General features: G+C 42.6%; 1 protein-coding gene and 1 long non-coding RNA gene across 2 annotated transcripts; one reads left to right on the top strand and one right to left on the bottom strand.

Moving 5' to 3' along the window:
- Positions 1-1,044: 1,044 nt before the first annotated feature.
- On the bottom strand, positions 1,045-9,894 carry sftpbb (surfactant protein Bb). The gene is made up of 11 exons (XM_041901078.2): positions 9,724-9,894; positions 7,533-7,594; positions 6,999-7,073; positions 6,482-6,607; positions 6,176-6,310; positions 5,940-6,020; positions 5,672-5,855; positions 3,842-3,984; positions 3,528-3,608; positions 2,732-2,842; positions 1,045-1,596 (listed from the first exon to the last, which is right to left on the bottom strand). Exons 1-11 carry the CDS (start codon positions 9,770-9,772, stop codon positions 1,561-1,563), a joined length of 1,083 nt encoding a protein of 360 aa, XP_041757012.2. The 5' UTR covers positions 9,773-9,894; the 3' UTR covers positions 1,045-1,560.
- Positions 9,895-12,763: 2,869 nt separating this feature from the next.
- LOC121584183 lies at positions 12,764-14,250 on the top strand. Its single transcript, XR_006003673.1, has 4 exons — positions 12,764-12,967; positions 13,451-13,519; positions 13,792-13,879; positions 14,122-14,250. It is a non-coding gene; the product is annotated as an uncharacterized LOC121584183 (long non-coding RNA).
- Positions 14,251-18,101: the final 3,851 nt, after the last annotated feature.

The raw sequence follows: 18,101 nt of genomic DNA, 5'->3' as shown, positions 1-18,101 counted from the left end.
CATCCATACTCACCTCAATATGGTGCAGTCGTCCTGTCCCCTTTGCAGAAAAGCATCCCCAAAGAATGATGTTTCTACCTCCATGCTTCACGGTTGGGATGGCGTTATTGGGGTTGTACTCATCCTTCTTCTTCCTCCAAACACGGCAAGTGGAGTTTAGACCAAAAAGCTCTATTTTTATCTCATCAGACCACATTACCTTCTCCCATTCCTCCTCTGGATCATCCAGATGGTCATTGGCAAACTTCAGACGGGCCTGGACATGCACTGGCTTGAGCAGGGGGACCTTGGGTGCGCTGCAGGATTTTTATCCATGACGGCGTAGTGTGTTACTAATGGCTGTGGTCCCAGCTCTCTTCAGGTCATTGACCAGGTCCTGCCGTGAAGTTCTGGGCTGATCCCTCACCTTCCTCATGATCATTGATGCCCCACGAGGTGAGATCTTGCATGGAGCCCCAGACCGAGGGTGATTGACCGTCATCTTGAACTTCTTCCATTTTCTAATAATTGCTCCAACAGTTGTTGCCTTCTCACCAAGCTGCTTGCCTATTGTCCTGTAGCCCATCCCAGCCTTGTGCAGGTCTACAATTTTATCCCTGATGTCCTTACACAGCTCTCTGGTCTTGGCCATTGTGGAGAGGTTGGAGTCTGTTTGATTGAGTGTGTGGACAGGTGTCTTTTATACAGCTAACGCGTTCAAACAGGTGCAGTTAATACAGGTAATGAGTGGAGAACAGGAGGGCTTCTTAAAGAAAAACTAACAGGTCTGTGAGAGCCGGAATTCTTACTGGTTGGTAGGTGATCAAATACTTATGTCATGCAATAAAATGCAAATTAATTACTTAAAAATCATACAATGTGAATCATACAAAGTAGGAAAACCTGCAAAATCGACAGTGTATCAAATACTTGTTCTCCCCACTGTATACTCATGTACATTTAGTTGGATCACAAAAATCTAATAATTGTATATTAAGGTAATGCATTATTAAAATGTTGACATTACTGATTTAAAGGATTTCTCAACAGGAGGTACATGTTCACTAATTTCTTCAAGACACTTTGCCACTTTTTCATTTATTGTACTATATTTGTTCTTCCTGATTATGACTGATTTTAACTGAAGATACTATAGCCTACCTTTTTATTGTAGACAACTGAAAAGTCACAACACATTTCAAATGTAAATTATTATACTTGTGGATATGTGCTTAAATAGGTCCAATATTATTTTAAGTCAATAATTTACATTGACTTAATTACTTACTGTACTCATAACAGCCTACCCAGTGCAAATCATCTCAGTGCTACAACAGCCTACCAGAAGTGCAAATCAAGGAATTATTTAAATATACAGGAATTTTACTCAAATTGCTCAGTGTAATATCAGATGACCAGTTAAATGAAATTGACAAATATTTCATTTATACTGTGGCAAAGAAAAATCATTAAGGCAACAGTGCAATCAGTTAGTAACAAGTGCAAATCTAAAACATATGTTTGGCAGATAAATCATCAGCTTCATCCATGGAGGGAGAACTCTGGGAGTGGTTCTCAGCTCTAGTTCCACATCAACTTCTGGCAGAGGTCTACCATCTGGAGTTGTATCAAAATGAAAATAAAACCAGATCAGAAATAATGCAGCAAAACATTGGTGTGGGTAGGGTTGTTTTTCAGACAATACACAATGGCAGACATGACTTGTACTTGGGTTGTTGTATTAGATAAGACCATGGCCCAGTTTCCCAAAAGCATCTTAAGTTTAAGACCGGTCCCGTGTAGCTCAGTTGGTAGAGCATGGCGTTTGCAACGCCAGGGTTGTGGGTTCGATTCCCACGGGGGGCCAGTATGAAAAAAATAAAATGTATGCACTCACTAACTGTAAGTCGCTCTGGATAAGAGTGTCTGCTAAATGACTAAAATGTAAGTTCATCGTTAGAACCTTCGTAGGAGCATAGTTAAATCTGAGCTGTTTCCCAAAACCATTGTTATTAACGTTGCACTTAATCTAATCTAACGAAGTCGTAATCTAACGCATGCCTCAGACAACTCGTAGAACAGCTAAGTATCGTTAGATGCTTTTATACACAGAAGATCTCCGCTAAACATGGAATCACATGGTTTATCCGTCTCTGTGACCGCCGATAACAAAACAAAGTTGACTACAAATAAAGTTGTCAATGTCTTTGCAATTGATACAAACAAGCAATGTACAGTATAAAATATACTTCAAATGAAAACCCAGATGACTGCATTAAAATATAAGCAGAAGGCTATAGGCCTATTTCAAACATATTGAAATAACTGATTGAACATGAAATGTAGGCTAAGTTATTTTGCTACTTATAGGCTACTGTCTAATTTGTCTCAATATTTCATGATGTGTAGCCTAACAAGTGCGCAATGATGTGCCAAATCGGTTATTTAGTGCATTTTTATTGGGTAAGCATTAGAATTAGCCGCCTCAATATTTGCAGCCGTAGGTGGTAATATCTCTCTAGGAGCTGATCCGTCAGTATTGTGAAATAATTATAATGTTAAGGAAAGATTTGAAAGGAGAAACCTGATCTGAGAGCAGCACTCCCTTTCTATCGATCCTATCAGTATCGACACACTTAGCGACCGCTCTCTCATGTTACATCTACGATCGTTGTAGGAAAGATGCATTGTTAAAAACACTTGTTCTATCGCTATCGGGAAACCGGGCCCATGGCAGATCTAGTTTACTTACGCCACACCCCTGAGCGGTTTTCAAGTCCCTGCAGATGTAACTGGGTCCCCAGGTACACTGGTTCTTCCCCAGAAGATGCTGCTCTTTCACAGCAACACACACATCAGCTCTCTGGAGGACACAGAGATATACACTGAGTGTACAAAACATTAGGAACACCTTATTAAAATTGAGTTGCACCCCCTTTTGCCCTCAGAACAGCCTCAATTTGTCGAGGGCATGCTCTACAAGGTGTTGAAAGCGTTCAACGGATGCTGGCCCATGTTGACTCCAATGCTTCCCACAGTTGTCAAGTTCTCTGGATGTCTTTTGGGCGGTGGACCATTCTTGATACACATGGGAAACTGTTGAGCGTGAAAAACCCATACCCCGTTCAAAGGCACTTAAATATTTTTCACCCTCTGAATAGCACACATACACAATCCATGTCTCAAGGCTTAAAAATCCTTCTTTAACCTGTCTCCTCCCCTTCATCTAGACCGATTAAAAGTGGATTTAACAAGTGACCTCAAAGGATCATACCTTTCACCTGGTCAGTCTATGTAATGGAACGAGCAGGTTTTCCTAATGTTTTGTACACTCAGTGTATAATCAGCTGATATACTAAGACAAGACTCCGTCACCTTACACACAATCAAACCACTTGTCACTGGGACAGTCACTCTATAAGAGCAGTGGTCATGGTTAGTAATTAGAAGAAGTGGTCTGGGGATATAGATGGTGAGGTTAGCAATGTCACAGACACTGTAGAGTCAGAGGAGGACCTCCTACGGCTGGATGGGAATGGTTTAATTACCTCGCATGTATCCGGAGCATCCATTTGGCTTCCCAGAACCTTCTGTAGCCTGGGGCCATAGAGTTTGGTGAACATTTCACACTGGATAGAACACAAAGACCGGTACAATGAAACTGACGTAACTACTTTTAACACAACTAAAGTTTTGTTATTCTTGTCTCTTACGGTGACTACAGCACAGAGCACTGTATTTAGGCCTATTCTCCTGGTACTGGTAGTGGAGGCAACTTGCATAAGCTCTGTTGTGCTTCTCATACACTAAATAAACATGTAGGGGCTAACGGGTGGATGTAAAGTAGAGGGACTGGGCAGACCTTGGGGATGGCGTTGGGGTGCTGCAGGCAGACAGACTGGAGGAAAGAGGTGGTCTGAGGTTCAGTGGCATTGAGACCCAGGTGGAGCCGGCTCAGAACCGCAAGGGTACGGCAGGAATCACAGTCAGAGGGGAGGGGCATCTCTGGAGAGGAGGGTCAGGGTTACAGAGGGCTACAATGTGGGAGAGCAGTGTCAAGTGAGACAGAGAATCTACAGATCAAGGAGAGCATAAGCGATGAGGGAAGAAGAGGAGAGAGCAGAAAGGAAATGTGTAGCCCACATAGTCATATCAGTATGAGACCACACACATACAGTGCATTCGGAAAGTATTCAGACCCCTCGACTTTTTCCACATTTTGTTACGTTACAGCCTTATTCTAAAATGTATTAAATGTTTTTTTCCCATCAATCTACACACAATACCCCTTAATGACAAAGCAAAAACAGGTTTTTAGAAATGTTTACAAATGTATTACAAATAACAACCTGATCACATTTACATAAGTATTCAGACCCTTTACTCAGTACTTTGTTGAAGAACCTTTTGACAGCGATTACAGCCTCAAGTCTTCTTGGGTATGACGCTACAAGCTTGGCACAAATGTATTTGGGGAGTTTCTCCCATTCTTCTCTGCAGATCCTCTCAAGCTCTGTCAGGTTGGATGGGGAGCGTCACTGCACAGCTATTTTTAGGTCTCTCCAGAGATGTTAGATCGGGTTCAAGTCCGGGCTCTGGCTGGGCCACTCAAGGACATTCAGAGACTTGTCCCGAAGCCACTCCTGCATTGTCTTTGCAGTGTGCTTAGGATCTTTGTCCTGTTGGAAGGTGAACCTTCGCCCCAGTCTGAGGTCCTGAGCGCTCTGGAAAAACATCCCCACAGCATGATGCTGCCACCACCATGCTTCACCGTAGGGATGGTGCCAGGTGTCCTCCAGATGTGACGCTTGGCATTCAGGCCAAAGAGTTCAATCTTGGTTTCATCAGACCAGAGAATCTTGTTTCTCATGGTCTGAGAGTCCTTTAGGTGCCTTTTGGCAAACTCCAAGCAGGCTGTCATGTGCCTTTTACTGAGGAGTGTCTTCCGTCTGGCCACTACCATAAAGGCCTGATTTGTGGAGTGCTGCAGAGATGGTTGTCCTTCTGGAAGGTTCTCCCATCTCCACAGAGAACTCTGGAGCTCTGTCAGAGTGACCATCAGGTTCTTGGTCACCTCCCTGACCAAGGCCATTCTCCCCCGATTGCTCAGTTTGGCCGGGCGGCCAGTTCTAGGAAGAGTCTTGGTGGTTCCAAACTTCTTCCATTTAAGAATGATGGAGGCCACTGTGTTCTTGGGGACCTTCAATGCTGCAGACATTTTTTGGTACCCTTCCCCAGATCTGTACCTCGACACAATCCTGTCTTGGAGCAGTACGGACAATTCCTTCGACCTCATGGCTTGGTTTTTGCTATGACATGCACTGTCAACTGTGGGACCTTATATAGACAAATCATGTCCAATCAATTGAATTTACCACAGATGGACTCCAATCAAGTTGTAGAAACATCAAGGATTATCAATGGAAACAGGATGCACCTGAGCTCAATTTCAAGTCTCATAGCAAAGGGTCTGATACATTTGCAAAAAATTCTAAAAACCTGTTTTCGCTTCGTCATTATGAGGTATTGTGTGTAGATTGATGAAGGAAAAAAACAATTTAATCAATTTTAGAATAAGGCTGTAAAGTAACAAAATGTTGAAAAAGTCAAGGGGTCTGAATACTTCCCGAATGCACTGTATGACCTTATGATTGAGACATGAGCTCTGGTCTGACCAAATCACCCCACTCACCCATGCTGGGGGTCTCCTGGAACAGACACAGGTGCAGCATGACACAGATGGAGTGAGGGGCGGCTGACGACAGCAGGAAGTCAACAATCTCCTTTCCATACTTGTTGATGAAGTCATCACACTGGTCTTTGTAGCTTGCAGGCAGGAGGCCACACACCTCACCCATTAGCTTCACTACGGCATCCTGTAAGGGTCAAGGGTGTCCAACAAAATTTGTTAGTGAGTGTGGACACGTGTGGGGAAAATATAGACGTATTGAGAGAGTTACCTCAGTCCTCTCCATAGGCAACATGCTCTCCAGTTTCTTCATAAGATAAACACAGAAGGTACACTGTGGGCTGACCTGCACCTAGAGATGAGATTAGCTGGTGAGAGAGCATTCAATGCAGACAGAAAAATTACAAATGCAGAACTAGAAAAAAAAACACATTGACAAACAAACAAAAAGGGCAGGCAAGGGACTTCCGTTCCTAGACTGTACAAAAGTTCAGCTCTCACACTCACCTCTGGGCTGGTGCCTGAGTCGAGTACAGCATTGGACAGATCGATGTCAGTGAAAGTGGGAGGAAGCTGTTCAGGTGCTCTTCTCTCTGAGCGGACAGCACACAGGCCCAGAACCATACATGTCTCACCTGGCTTCTACAGATATGAAGAAGGAGAAAGACAATTGAGAAGTCATTCTATTATAGAATCACAACATTATTGCCCATGATAAAGGGAATGTAGGAACATTTTGGATGGTTATGTTGTATAATATCCCTTGTAAACTGGACTTCCCTCTCTGTATGTTTGAAGTGCTCAGACACTCACCAGTATGCCAGTGAGGTACTGGATGGCTTGGGGCAGGTACATCTGCACCCGGGATATACAGTGGCTTTTAGCCTCATCTCCGGGGAGGCGCAGACACAGGGCATCCAGGGTGTTGTGGATCAGCTCCTAAACAATCAACACAGGTACACATACAGTTACAGTACACTACTGGTGGCTCACTTTGTTGAGGGGTGAGATGCACAATGACATGTGAATTTGACATCCTTCTAGCAGTCTTGGTTTCAAGCTTAGAGTTCAATATAATGTAGTCTCTGTTGACTACTATAAGGGAGTTGCTCCGAGATATGGTATTCTATATTTGCACAATAAACAGGAACTGAAAGATGGGGGAGGAATGGCGTGAGACCAGAAGGCTTTTTTCATATTTCCTTGTATCTCTTGTCTACAGAAATGAAATCCGAAGTACCACTTTCTGATCAGGGTGTTATCTGCAACTCTGGCTACAAAAATACAATGACAGAAGACATACTTCAGCAGAATCAGAATGGGTACTCACCTGGGTGTCTGTGTTGGAGATCATGTCTGTGAATAGCTCAATGATCTGGCTGCAGTCTGAGCAGATGTCAGTTGTCTGGTAGAAGGGGAAGGTCAGAAGTGAGAGGTCAGCGAGTAACTATAATTTAAAATGTTCAGGCATAACCCCCTACATCTCTAACCTAATAACCACATGCTCTTCAGCATGTGTACAGTTCAGGCATGGAATCTCTGATGAAAAACAGCACACCACAACAACTGTCTTTCTGAAGTTTAAAAATAACTTGTTTTGTAGTGTGTGAAAGCACAGGCCTGGTGAAACAGGCTGTGTTACTAGAAATATGTGGCCAAGATATGGAGTTTTCTATAGATGTGATTAATGATTTATGAACCAAGTACAGGGCTATATCCCCTAGAATAGAGAATACAAGTTATGCAATTGGTAACTATTAACAGGTGACTACTTGAGTTAATGGGTGTAGTCTCCATCAAACCTGGTCCTGGAGGAGACATGTTAGATCTGTTGGTTTCACACATACAGCAATTTATATCTTACTGAAGACTGCTGTGTGATGCCCAACTTGGCCCTGGTAGGCTCACCGATGACCATGGTCTCACCTGTGAAGATCCCGCAGAATAACCCCCAGTTTAGTTTGTTAGTATAAACAAAAGTTGTTAACTAGGTCAGATGTAGACTAGTACAATACATCATTTCTATTCAGATATTGGAACAAGGCACTAGCCTGGTGCCAGTCTTGTTTCTGCTCTCTTGCCAACAGCTGTGTCCATTAAGTTGTTCAGCGATTTTTTTTCGACATTTATAAAGTTCGCATTGAAAATAGATGCGACAATTGCCTACTTGGGTGCGTTTCCATTTAACTATCTTGTGTCGATAAAAAACAGCTGGACGTATTGACGTCACACCTAAAAAACGGTTTTTCGCAAAAACCTAGTGTCGAATAAAAATGTAGTGGTTGAAATGTTTTCATTACACATTTAGGCAAATTGCGCATTAATAAATTGGCGACAGCCTGTATGCCCTCCCACCTATCTTCGTGTCTCAGGTAGCCTGCGAAAGCAAGCATGGATAGAACGCAATTGACTAATATTTGCCATATTCCAATAATTCTCATGTGCCAACGTATCGCCACGGTCCGTGCCATGGTGAAACTTGCACTCCCATAGATCTGAAATAATTGAATGGTGAAACTTGCCAACCTGAAATGCAAAGCGAGTCAGGGATTCTTGAAAGTCATATTTATATTTATATGAAAAATAATGACTTTGCAACCAGTAGACATTAAGAATTATGTGTGGAGTGGAACTTTATATACTGAACAAAAATATTAACGCAACATGCAACGATTTCAAAGATTTTAGTGAGTTACAGTTCATAAGGAAATCAGTCAATTGAAATAAATAAATTAGGCCCTAATCTATGGATTTCACATGACTGGGCAGGGGTGCAGCTATGGGTGGACCTTGGAGGGCATAGGCCCACCCACTTGGCAGCCAGACCCACCCACTGGAGAGCCAGGCCCAGCCAATCAGAATCAGTTTTTCCCCACAAAAGGGATTTTTACAGACAGAAATACTCCTCAGCACCCCCCAGCCAGATGCGGAGGTCCTAGGCTGGCGTGGTTAAACGTGGTCTGTGGTTGTGAGGCTGGTTGGATGTACTGCCAAATTCTCTAAAACGATGCTGGAGGCAGCTTATGGTAGAGATATGAACATTCAATTCTCTGGCAACAGCTTTGGTGGACATCCCTGCAGTCAGCATGCCAATTGCACGCTCCCTCGAAACTTGAGACATCTGTGGCATTGTGTTGTGTGACAAAACTTCACATTTTAAAGTATCCTTTTATTGTTCCCAGCACAAGGTGCACCTGTGTAATGAGCATGCTGTTTAAATCAACTTCTTGATATGCCTCACCTGTCAGGTGCATGGATTATTTTGGCAAAGGAGAAATGCTCACTAACCGGGGATGTAAACAATTTTGTGCACAACATTTGAGAGAAATAAGACTTTTGTGTGTATGGAACATTGCTGGGATTTCTTCTTTCAGCTCATGAAACTTGGGACCAACATTTTACATGTTGCGTTTATATTTTTGTTCAGTGTAGTTAGGCGTGACATCACGTGCCCCGCGTACCTTAAAAATGATTAGGCAATCATTTATTCGAAAAACACCGTTTCCATCATTTGTCGCAATAAAGACAAGTTCCAAAAGAAAATGACACCCCTGTTGAACCGATATTTGATCGATCTTTAGAAAAATGTATTCATACCTGCCGTCTTAATTGTACAGCCTAATCTTGCAAGGACCAGACCGCATCATGTCCCAAATTTTGAACAGGCCTAACGTGTTCTACGTTATGCAAAGGAAAAACCCACTGGGCACAGACGTCAATTCAACGTCTATCCACGTTGGTTCAACGTAATTTTGTTGAAATTCCGTGGAAACAACGTTGATTCCACCAGTGTGTGCCCAGTGGGAAGGAAGCAAAATATCAATGGCATTGCTAATTGAAGAAAAAAAGCACTGTGGTCAAAATCAGAAAATAGCACGACTGCTTCTTAGCGCAGTTTTAACGGATGTGTTTGTGCAGAATCCAGGTCTATTTTTGTAACTGTTAATATGTAGCGACAGCCATTTAATGACAGCGACTCGTTAGACATGGAAGGGTTTGCCAAAAAGACTGTCAACATAGAAGAATATATATGCGCTAGCCATGTAGCTACTTACCAATACAAAAAGATGCCAAGATCAACACAATAAATTGTAAAACCGACATCGTAAGAGAGGACAGAGAATGATTTACAGTCAGCCCTGTATCAATAAAACTGACAGTAGTATGATCTTTCCGATGGCTATGAGTCCGGAAGCACAGATCATGAAGGGAATAATGCGTTTAGGCCATAGAGAAAGATAGAGGACTCTAGTGCACAAAAGCCTATGTTAGCATGGGCAGCGCCATTATGGACTTTCATCATATTGAAATTGTCAACCGGTGGGACTTCCTATGACAGGGTCTCCCAAAGTCGGTGCACGTTTTTTTGCCCTAACACTACACAGCCGATTCAAATGATCAAAGCTTGATGATTAGTTGATTATTTGAATCAGCTGTGTAGTGCTAGGGCAAAAACCAAAACTGAGTTTGGGAAACCCTGACCTATGGGTTAAGGAAGGATCACATAATTCCCATCCATAGCCAATGAATTATGCTCGTGAGTAAACATTCCATAACTGCAGGTGGCAGTAAATGTATACCTGTTCCAACAACTCATTCCAGGTGGTAGTATTCACCGGTTTAGTTTGTTTACCAAGTAGTAGAAGAATAAAATGGACTACTCAAAATGGAAATAGCCTCAATGCCCGTGCACTTACAAAAAGCGTCTGCTGAATGGCATATTATTTATTATTATTATTATACAAAGAAGAGTCCTCTATCATTCTTTATGGTTTAGGCAGAGTCGAAAAAACAACAGTCACATGTTAAGGCTTGCTGTGTCAAATGTTCCTTACCAGAGGTGTATTCACTACCGTATTCGGTTGAAAAACATCTCAAAACCGTTTACTCCAAATGGAGAACGTTTTGCAACACAAACTAGAGTTTATATTGGACAAATTCAGGTAGGTCCCTCCCCGTTTCGTTCCGTTTGGTTTCTAGTGAATACACCTCAGTTAACAGATTTTTAAAGCTATAATCCTTAATTGAAACAATAGCAAAGCGGTCACCCCTGTTTTGGTATAAAGCTGAGGGATGGGCCTGGAGAAATGTAACCACTCTCAAATTCATAGACAGCTATGAATGCAAGGACTGACCATCCATGATATCAAAATTATAGTTTTAACCATGTTTTGAGGCTATGCAGTGTTTGTTTACATTTCCATTGTTTACAAACATTGGAGTAAAACAAGCTTATATTTTGGGTTCTCATGGGGTATGACCAATAATTTATATATACACTTGATGACAGCAGCTTGTATGTGAGTGGGTGTGCATGTGTGTAGAGTCAGTATAAATGTATGTGCATATTATGTGTGAGTGAGCAGATGATGGAGTGAGTGTGTGTGTGAGTGTGTTGGGCCCTGTGAGTGTGCAAAGAGACAGTGTAAAACTTAAAATAAAAGGTCAATAAAGGTACAAGGTTAACTCAGATAACCAGTGTAGCTATTTTGTTAGCTATTTATAATTTGTATTGCTTGGAGATAGAAGCTGTTCAAGAGCCTGTTGGTTCAGACTTGATGCACCGGTACCACTTGCCATGCGGAAGCAGAGAGATTAGTCTATGGCTTGGGTGGTTGGAGTCTTTAATAATTTTCCGGGCCTTCCTTCCACACCGCCTGATATAGATGTCCTGGATGGCAGGGAGCTCGGCCACAGTGATGTACTGGGTTGTCCACACCACTCTCTGTAGCGCCATGCGATCGAGGGCGGTGCTATTGCCGTACCAGGCAGTGATGCAGCCAGTCAAGATGCTCTCAACTGGTACAGCTGTAGAACTTTCTGAAGATTTGGGGGCCCATGACAAACTTTTTCAACCTCTTGAGTGGGAAGAGGCGCTGTTATGCCTTCTTCACGACGGTGCTTGTGTATTTGGACCATTTTAAGTCTTTAGTGATTTGAACACCAAAGAACTTGAAGCTCTCGACCTGCTTCACTGCAGCCCCATCGATGTGGATGGGGGTGTGCTCGCCCCCCCCCTTTCCTGTAGTCCACGATCAGCTCCTTGGTCTTACTGATGTTGACGGAGAGGTTGTTGCTCTGGCACCACACTGCCAGGTCACTGACCTCCTCCCTGTAGGCTGACTCATTGCCGCTGGTGATCAGGCCTACTACCGTCGTGTTGTCAGCAAACTTGATGATGGTGTTGGAGTCGTGCGTGGCCATGCAGTCGTGGGGGAACAGGGAGTACAGGAGGGGAATAAGCACACACCCCTGTGGAGCACACATTTTGGTGATGAGCTTGGAGGGGAAAATGGTGTTGAACGCTGAGCTGTAGTCAATGAACAGCATTCTCACATAGGTATTCCTCTTATCTAAATGCATTTATTCATGCATTTATTAGCTAGAAATGCATTTATTTATGTATGCATTTGTTTTTGCTACATTTATTCTATTACAGACACCTTAATGCATACTTTTAAATTACATTAATGAGAGAATGCCAAGAGTGTGCTAAACTGTCATCAAGGCAAAGGGTGGCTACTTTGAAGAATCTCAAATAAAAAAAACATATTTTGATTTGTTCAACACTGTTTTGGTTACTACATGATTCCATATGTGTTATTTCATAGTTTTGATGTCTTCACTATTTCTACAATGTAGAAATTTAAAAAAAATTAAGAAAAACCCTGGAATGAGTAGGAGTGTCCAAACTTTTGACTGGTACTGTATGTCGAAATGACCGTAAACAATATTCAGCTAATGCACACTCATTCAATAAGGTTCAAAGATAGGATTTCTTACACGTCAAAGCAAATTACATTGATTGGCAACATTTAGTAACTGAATAATGAATTGAAAGTTGAAATGTAAGGCACATGATCACAGATTTGTTAACCTTACCATAATGTCCTGCTTGAACTAAACAAATAATGACTGGTCACACTTATCAGGCACACAAGATCTCTTGATTCAATATTAATCAATCAGTCAGGAGATGCTTGACATTTTTTAAATGGACAAGCTCATGCTGGAAGAATCATTACACCAGGATACAAATAAGTTCTGGTTTTTATTAAATACAATTCGTTTTTTTCCTTTGCCCTAAAGGAGAACCTGTCAAGAAAATATGTTTAAGGTTAAGAGGCAGGATTAATCGGGAAGAAGGAAACACATCACTGTAATAGTCCTGCCTTAGGTCAAAAGGTGGACATATGGGCTGTGCCTCCTACTGATCACTCAGTATATAAGGCACTGTAGATCACAGTAAGACACATTGAGATCTGACCTCTCTTGGAAGAACCAATTTGGAGGCTGCAGGTAAACACGTCCTCTTTTTCATCATCTCTCTGTGTGTCTGGACGAAATAATTATCTTGGATGTACCCTGTTCTGGTGCTTTGGCTTTAGTTGAATGTCTATGTCCATGTGCGGTCACCTTAGCAGAAGATTGTCTTATGCATCATGCTCTTCTTTAGTTAATCTTATAGTGAGGTAATGCTAGATATTGGACAAATCTCGAGCTGAACATCTTAGAAGTCAGACTATAAAGGTGCCTGTACACAGAGGGATGATATATCTATAGCTAATGTAAAATGTGAGTAAATTGTAAAATTAGAGTGAATTGTGGTTGATTATAGTACATATTTTGTTTTTACATGAATGTTCAAAACTTGTAAAAGCAATCTGAAAAATTACACATCTAATGTTCACATAGTATGTGTCGTTTTCATTTTATGACTACAACATCCATCACATATCTGGCTTTGGGAAACTTAGGACATCATGTGTGTGTGTTTTTCAGAGATGAACCATTTTCTGTGCCTTCTGGCCATGGGGCTGTACCTGTGCTTGTTAAGCCAGGTGAATGCAGGTGAGTGATGGCTTTAGCACCTTACATCGAACTTCAAGAATGACTGCATTCTGTGTAAAGGGTGAAAAGAGAAATTATTTCATAAATTGGTCAGAACATAAATTGGTAACAAATGCCTGAATGTGCTCTCATTTATTATGGTCTAATCAAATTAACTTTGACGAAAATATTGAATAAATAATTGTTGCACATAGAATATTGCCAGCACTAGACATACGTATAGCATGTGGATATCAGTCACAGAAATTGAAAGATGCTTATTTTGTCTTCAGAACGGCGCTTGAGGAGGAATTGTATCCTAAACGCAGTAAATGACAACAAGGCCAGAGTGGACACGTACTATGATTACTCCAGAAAATAGTGAGTCTGCAAACCCTTCTTTGAAATATTTTTATGTGACTTGTATGAATCACAGAACATGTTTCGGTTTGTGTATGTATTGTACAGAATATGTATTTCTATGTGGCAATTTATTAATGGTACACCACATAACAGCCATGTATCTCTCACTGTAAGAGCGCCGAGAAGCCTGGCATGCGTTGCTACATACAGTACCAGTGAGTTATACCATTGGCTCATGTCCCTGCACTGCAACCCTGTAGGAGTTTATCACGCGTAAAGAGGAATGCTGTCGGACCTGCAGACATCCTGCGGCTACTGAAGCAGCCTGCTCGTGTAGCCGGCGCGGTCTGCTCGTTGCCGACTACTGCGTTGTGTTCCGGTGCACTGAAGACAACACACTGGCGTACTTGAAGGCACTTTATTGTGTACAACTCTCTCAATCTGTTCAACATCAAAGAGAGAAAATGTTCAAAACTCTACCCTCGACCAGAATCCGCCTCTCCCAGCCGAGTACAATGCAGACTCAATATAATCACATTCAAAAATACAAGGAATAAAATACAACATCATTGGAAAATAAACATTGCATCTGGTGTATATCTTATGTATGTGTCATATTCATGTTATCTCTGCCAAAAAAACTCTGAGCTTTTAGCCTTTACATTAATACTGTGCAACATGACATAAACCATCTTTCAAATGGGTAATACATACAGTAATATGCACGAAGCAACATGTAATCCTTCACATTTGAGCTTTTCAGTGCCATTAAACACTAATCAATACATGAAAACATTTTAAATGAACACATTTTTAACCTGATATAGGGAATACATACCTGTTCAACATCAAAGAGAGAAAATGTTCAAAACTCTACCTCGACCAGAATCCGCCTAACATAAAAAAGAACAACGTGAGCTTCATACAAGAGGATAGAATGATGATTGCTAACTTACAGCTAAACAGAACACGAGGTTAGCTAAGTTAGCAATTTCTCAACTCTCAAAAATGGCTAAATTCACGACACAGCTTGATTAAATGTACGTACACTCATCATATAATATACATACAAGTTACTATGTGCACTGAAACGTTTTAGTTTTAACAGGTATATCAAGTTTATGTCACGCCGAAGTGAATACATACCTCTCCCAGCCGAGTACAATGCAGACTGAGAAAAGCATGACCTCCCTCCGCATATAACCAAACCAACTCTAGAGGGCGACTTACACAACTAACTCTCCCAATATCTGTAGACTACACGAAATGCTGAACAATACAATATTTTGGTGAAATCAACTCACAAAATAAAATAAAAAATAGAAAATGAACGGTTGCAAAAATCTGTAATTCTTTGACCTGTTACATTCACCCCTCTTTAATTTCACCAAAATCCTTCACACTTCGAGGGTGGAAAATAACCAAAAACATATAGAATAAAACTCTTGTCCACTTGGTCCAAGATAGCCCTGGGACTCCATTTCCCATATACAGCGTATAAAGCTACTTACAAAGTAAGTTAAAAGAAAACAGCAGTTGATCAGGCTACTGCCCCTTCTAGTGAATATGATGCCTTATACATCATATGAAATCTTGGAACACTTTCCCTCCATTATGAACATCTCATGACCCAGGTCATACTACTGGTAATAAAGAAAAATATCTCAATCTCAAAAATGTATCTAAAATAAAGAACGGAAAGACAGTGACCTTCTGACTCCTGTAACAAAACCCTTGGTGAGTGGTTTTGCACCATGTTCTCTATCAAGCGATCGACTGCCTTAACAACCCTGCCAGTACGTGTTCTGACAACCTGACTTTCAAACCCTTGTACTTGAGGGGGTATCTGACTATCAATCAGTGTAACAGGTGAATTGACGTCCGAAGACCCTGTCTCATCTAAGTCAGGAACATCAATTGGGGCAACAGAGTCAGTGTCAGTCATGTGCAAATCAGGGGGGTCACTGGAATCCGACAAGTCTCTCACAGGTGAGTATTCATTTTCCCCTTGGCCTCTGACCTCTTTAGACTGGGCTCTCGTGGGTGTCAGTTGAACAGACTTCCTGGACAGAGTGGGGCGTCTCATTCTCCATCTCAGACTCATCAGCTTCTCCAATAGACTCAGAGTCAGAGGATGCGTTTAACCACGAACATGTACGGTCCTCAGAAGCATCTACTGCTAGGCCACTCAAAGCATCAACAGAAGGAGGCTGAAACTCACTGGCCACATCCGAGGCAGCTCCATTCGTCTCTTCATCGCTTAGTTCTGGCATGGGCAAGAAGCTCACGTCCAACATCAAATTCCGATGAACAACTTTTGTTTTCCCACTTTCGTCTCTGACTTTGTAAACGTGAGTCTGAGGGTTCCGGTCTATGATGGTATACATAGTGGCTTCCCACTTATCCGCTAACTTCCTCTTCCCTCTCTCTGCTTTATTAGCTAACAAAACTCGGTCGCCAACGTTCAAGTGGGTTCCACGAACTCTCTTGTTGTAGCCATCAGCTTGATGTTGCTGTCCTTTCCTCGCATGCTGCTGAGCTATGTCGGCAGCCACATGGAGGTTCGCCATCAGTTTCTCTGCATAGGTCTTATAATTCACCACGACTGGATCCCTCAAGACTTGTTTGAAGACCATGTCTACTGGGAGTCTGGGCACTCGACCATACATCAAATAGAATGGAGGATATCCAGTTGTTTCATGAGTGGTGGCATTATACGCAAAAGTCAAAGTCTGTATCTGTTGGGCCCAGTGTTGCTTGGCTGTCAGGGTAGGGCACGCAACATACTGCCAAGTGTCCTATTGAACCTTTTCGGTTTGCCCATTTCCCATGGGATGGTATGCTGTTGTGTGTGTTTTCTTAATCCCTGTGAGGCTGAGGAGTTCAGCTATGAGTTTGCTTTCAAAATTGGCCCCTTGATCAGAATGTATTCGCTCTGGGAAACCATAGATGCAGAATACGTTATCCCATAACTTCTTCGCTATTTGCTTTGCAGTTTGGTTTACGCAGGGAAAGGCATGAGCCAATTTTGTAAAGTGGTCTGTTATGACTAACACATCGACAGATCTTTGCTTAGAGTCCTCAGCACTCCAAAAATCAATGCACACCAGCTCCATGGGTGCCGAAGTGCGAATGCTCTCCAAGGGAGCTCGGGCAGCTGGTTCAGGGGTCTTTGCAAGGATACAGCGTTGGCAGCATTTCACATATTCCTTGATGTCTCTTCCCATTTGCGGCCAGAAGAAACGCTGTCGGGCGAGGTGTGCTGTCCTAGCCTGCCCTTGATGCCCAGCGAAGTCATGCACACCAGCCAGAGCTTTGGCCTTCAAGCTAGCAGGCAGCACAAACTGATACCTCTTCTCTCTGCTTAATGGGTCTTTGGTTACCCTATATAGGACTCCGTCCTGGACTTTTAGATGATGCCACTGCTTGCACAGTGTCTGGGTCGTAAGAGCTAACCTCCTCCTCCCTCGCCTAGGTGGTGGCTCACCCCTCTGAATGAGTGGCAGGACTTCCCTGATAACTGGATCTATTTCCTGGCTGTGCCTCAGCTCGCCGATGGAGAGGGCTGGAAGTGTGTCTTGTTCTGAGGGCACCGCCTGTGGAAGAACATTGAGAAACTGTGTTGCTCTTATCTCTGCTCCCCTTTCCCACTCTACATGAGCTTCACAAGCAGATTTCACATGAGAGGGTTCTTGACTGCCGGCCAGCCTGTCTTGAGTGGGGTCCATAGTTACACAGCACCCTGCATCAAGTGCCTGGAGACACTGGGTCTTACTCCGGAAGAGATCTTGGACTTTCTCCTCTTTGGTTCCCTCCGCCTCGGCCAAAAGACTTCCATAGGGCTCACTGATCAACCTTTGGCTCACTGATTTAGCAAACGGATCTCTACTCAGGGCATCTGCCACAATGTTCTTTACCCCAGGAATGTGTTTGATACTGAAGGTGTAGGGGGAAAGCTTTGCCACCCACCTCTGTTCGCAAGCGTCAAGTTTTGGTTTGGTCATTATATAGGTCAAAGGATTATTGTCGGTCCACACTGTAAAAGTGTGGCCTTTCAACCAGTGGCTGAATTTTTCACAAACACTCCATTTGAGCGCCAAGAACTCCAGTCGGTGAGCAGGATACCTCTTTTGTGAGCCAGTGAGGGTCTTGCTGGCAAAGGCGATCGGGCGTGCCTTCGTTTCTCCTTCTGGTATCTGGGACAGAACTGCCCCAAGGCCATCAAGAGACGCATCAATGG

The sequence above is a fragment of the Coregonus clupeaformis genome, chromosome 16 (assembly GCF_020615455.1).
Source record: "Coregonus clupeaformis isolate EN_2021a chromosome 16, ASM2061545v1, whole genome shotgun sequence".
Taxonomy (NCBI): Eukaryota; Metazoa; Chordata; class Actinopteri; order Salmoniformes; family Salmonidae; genus Coregonus; species Coregonus clupeaformis.
The sequence above is the reverse complement of the archived record's forward strand: the minus strand, read 5'-3'. Positions and strand labels throughout refer to the sequence as shown.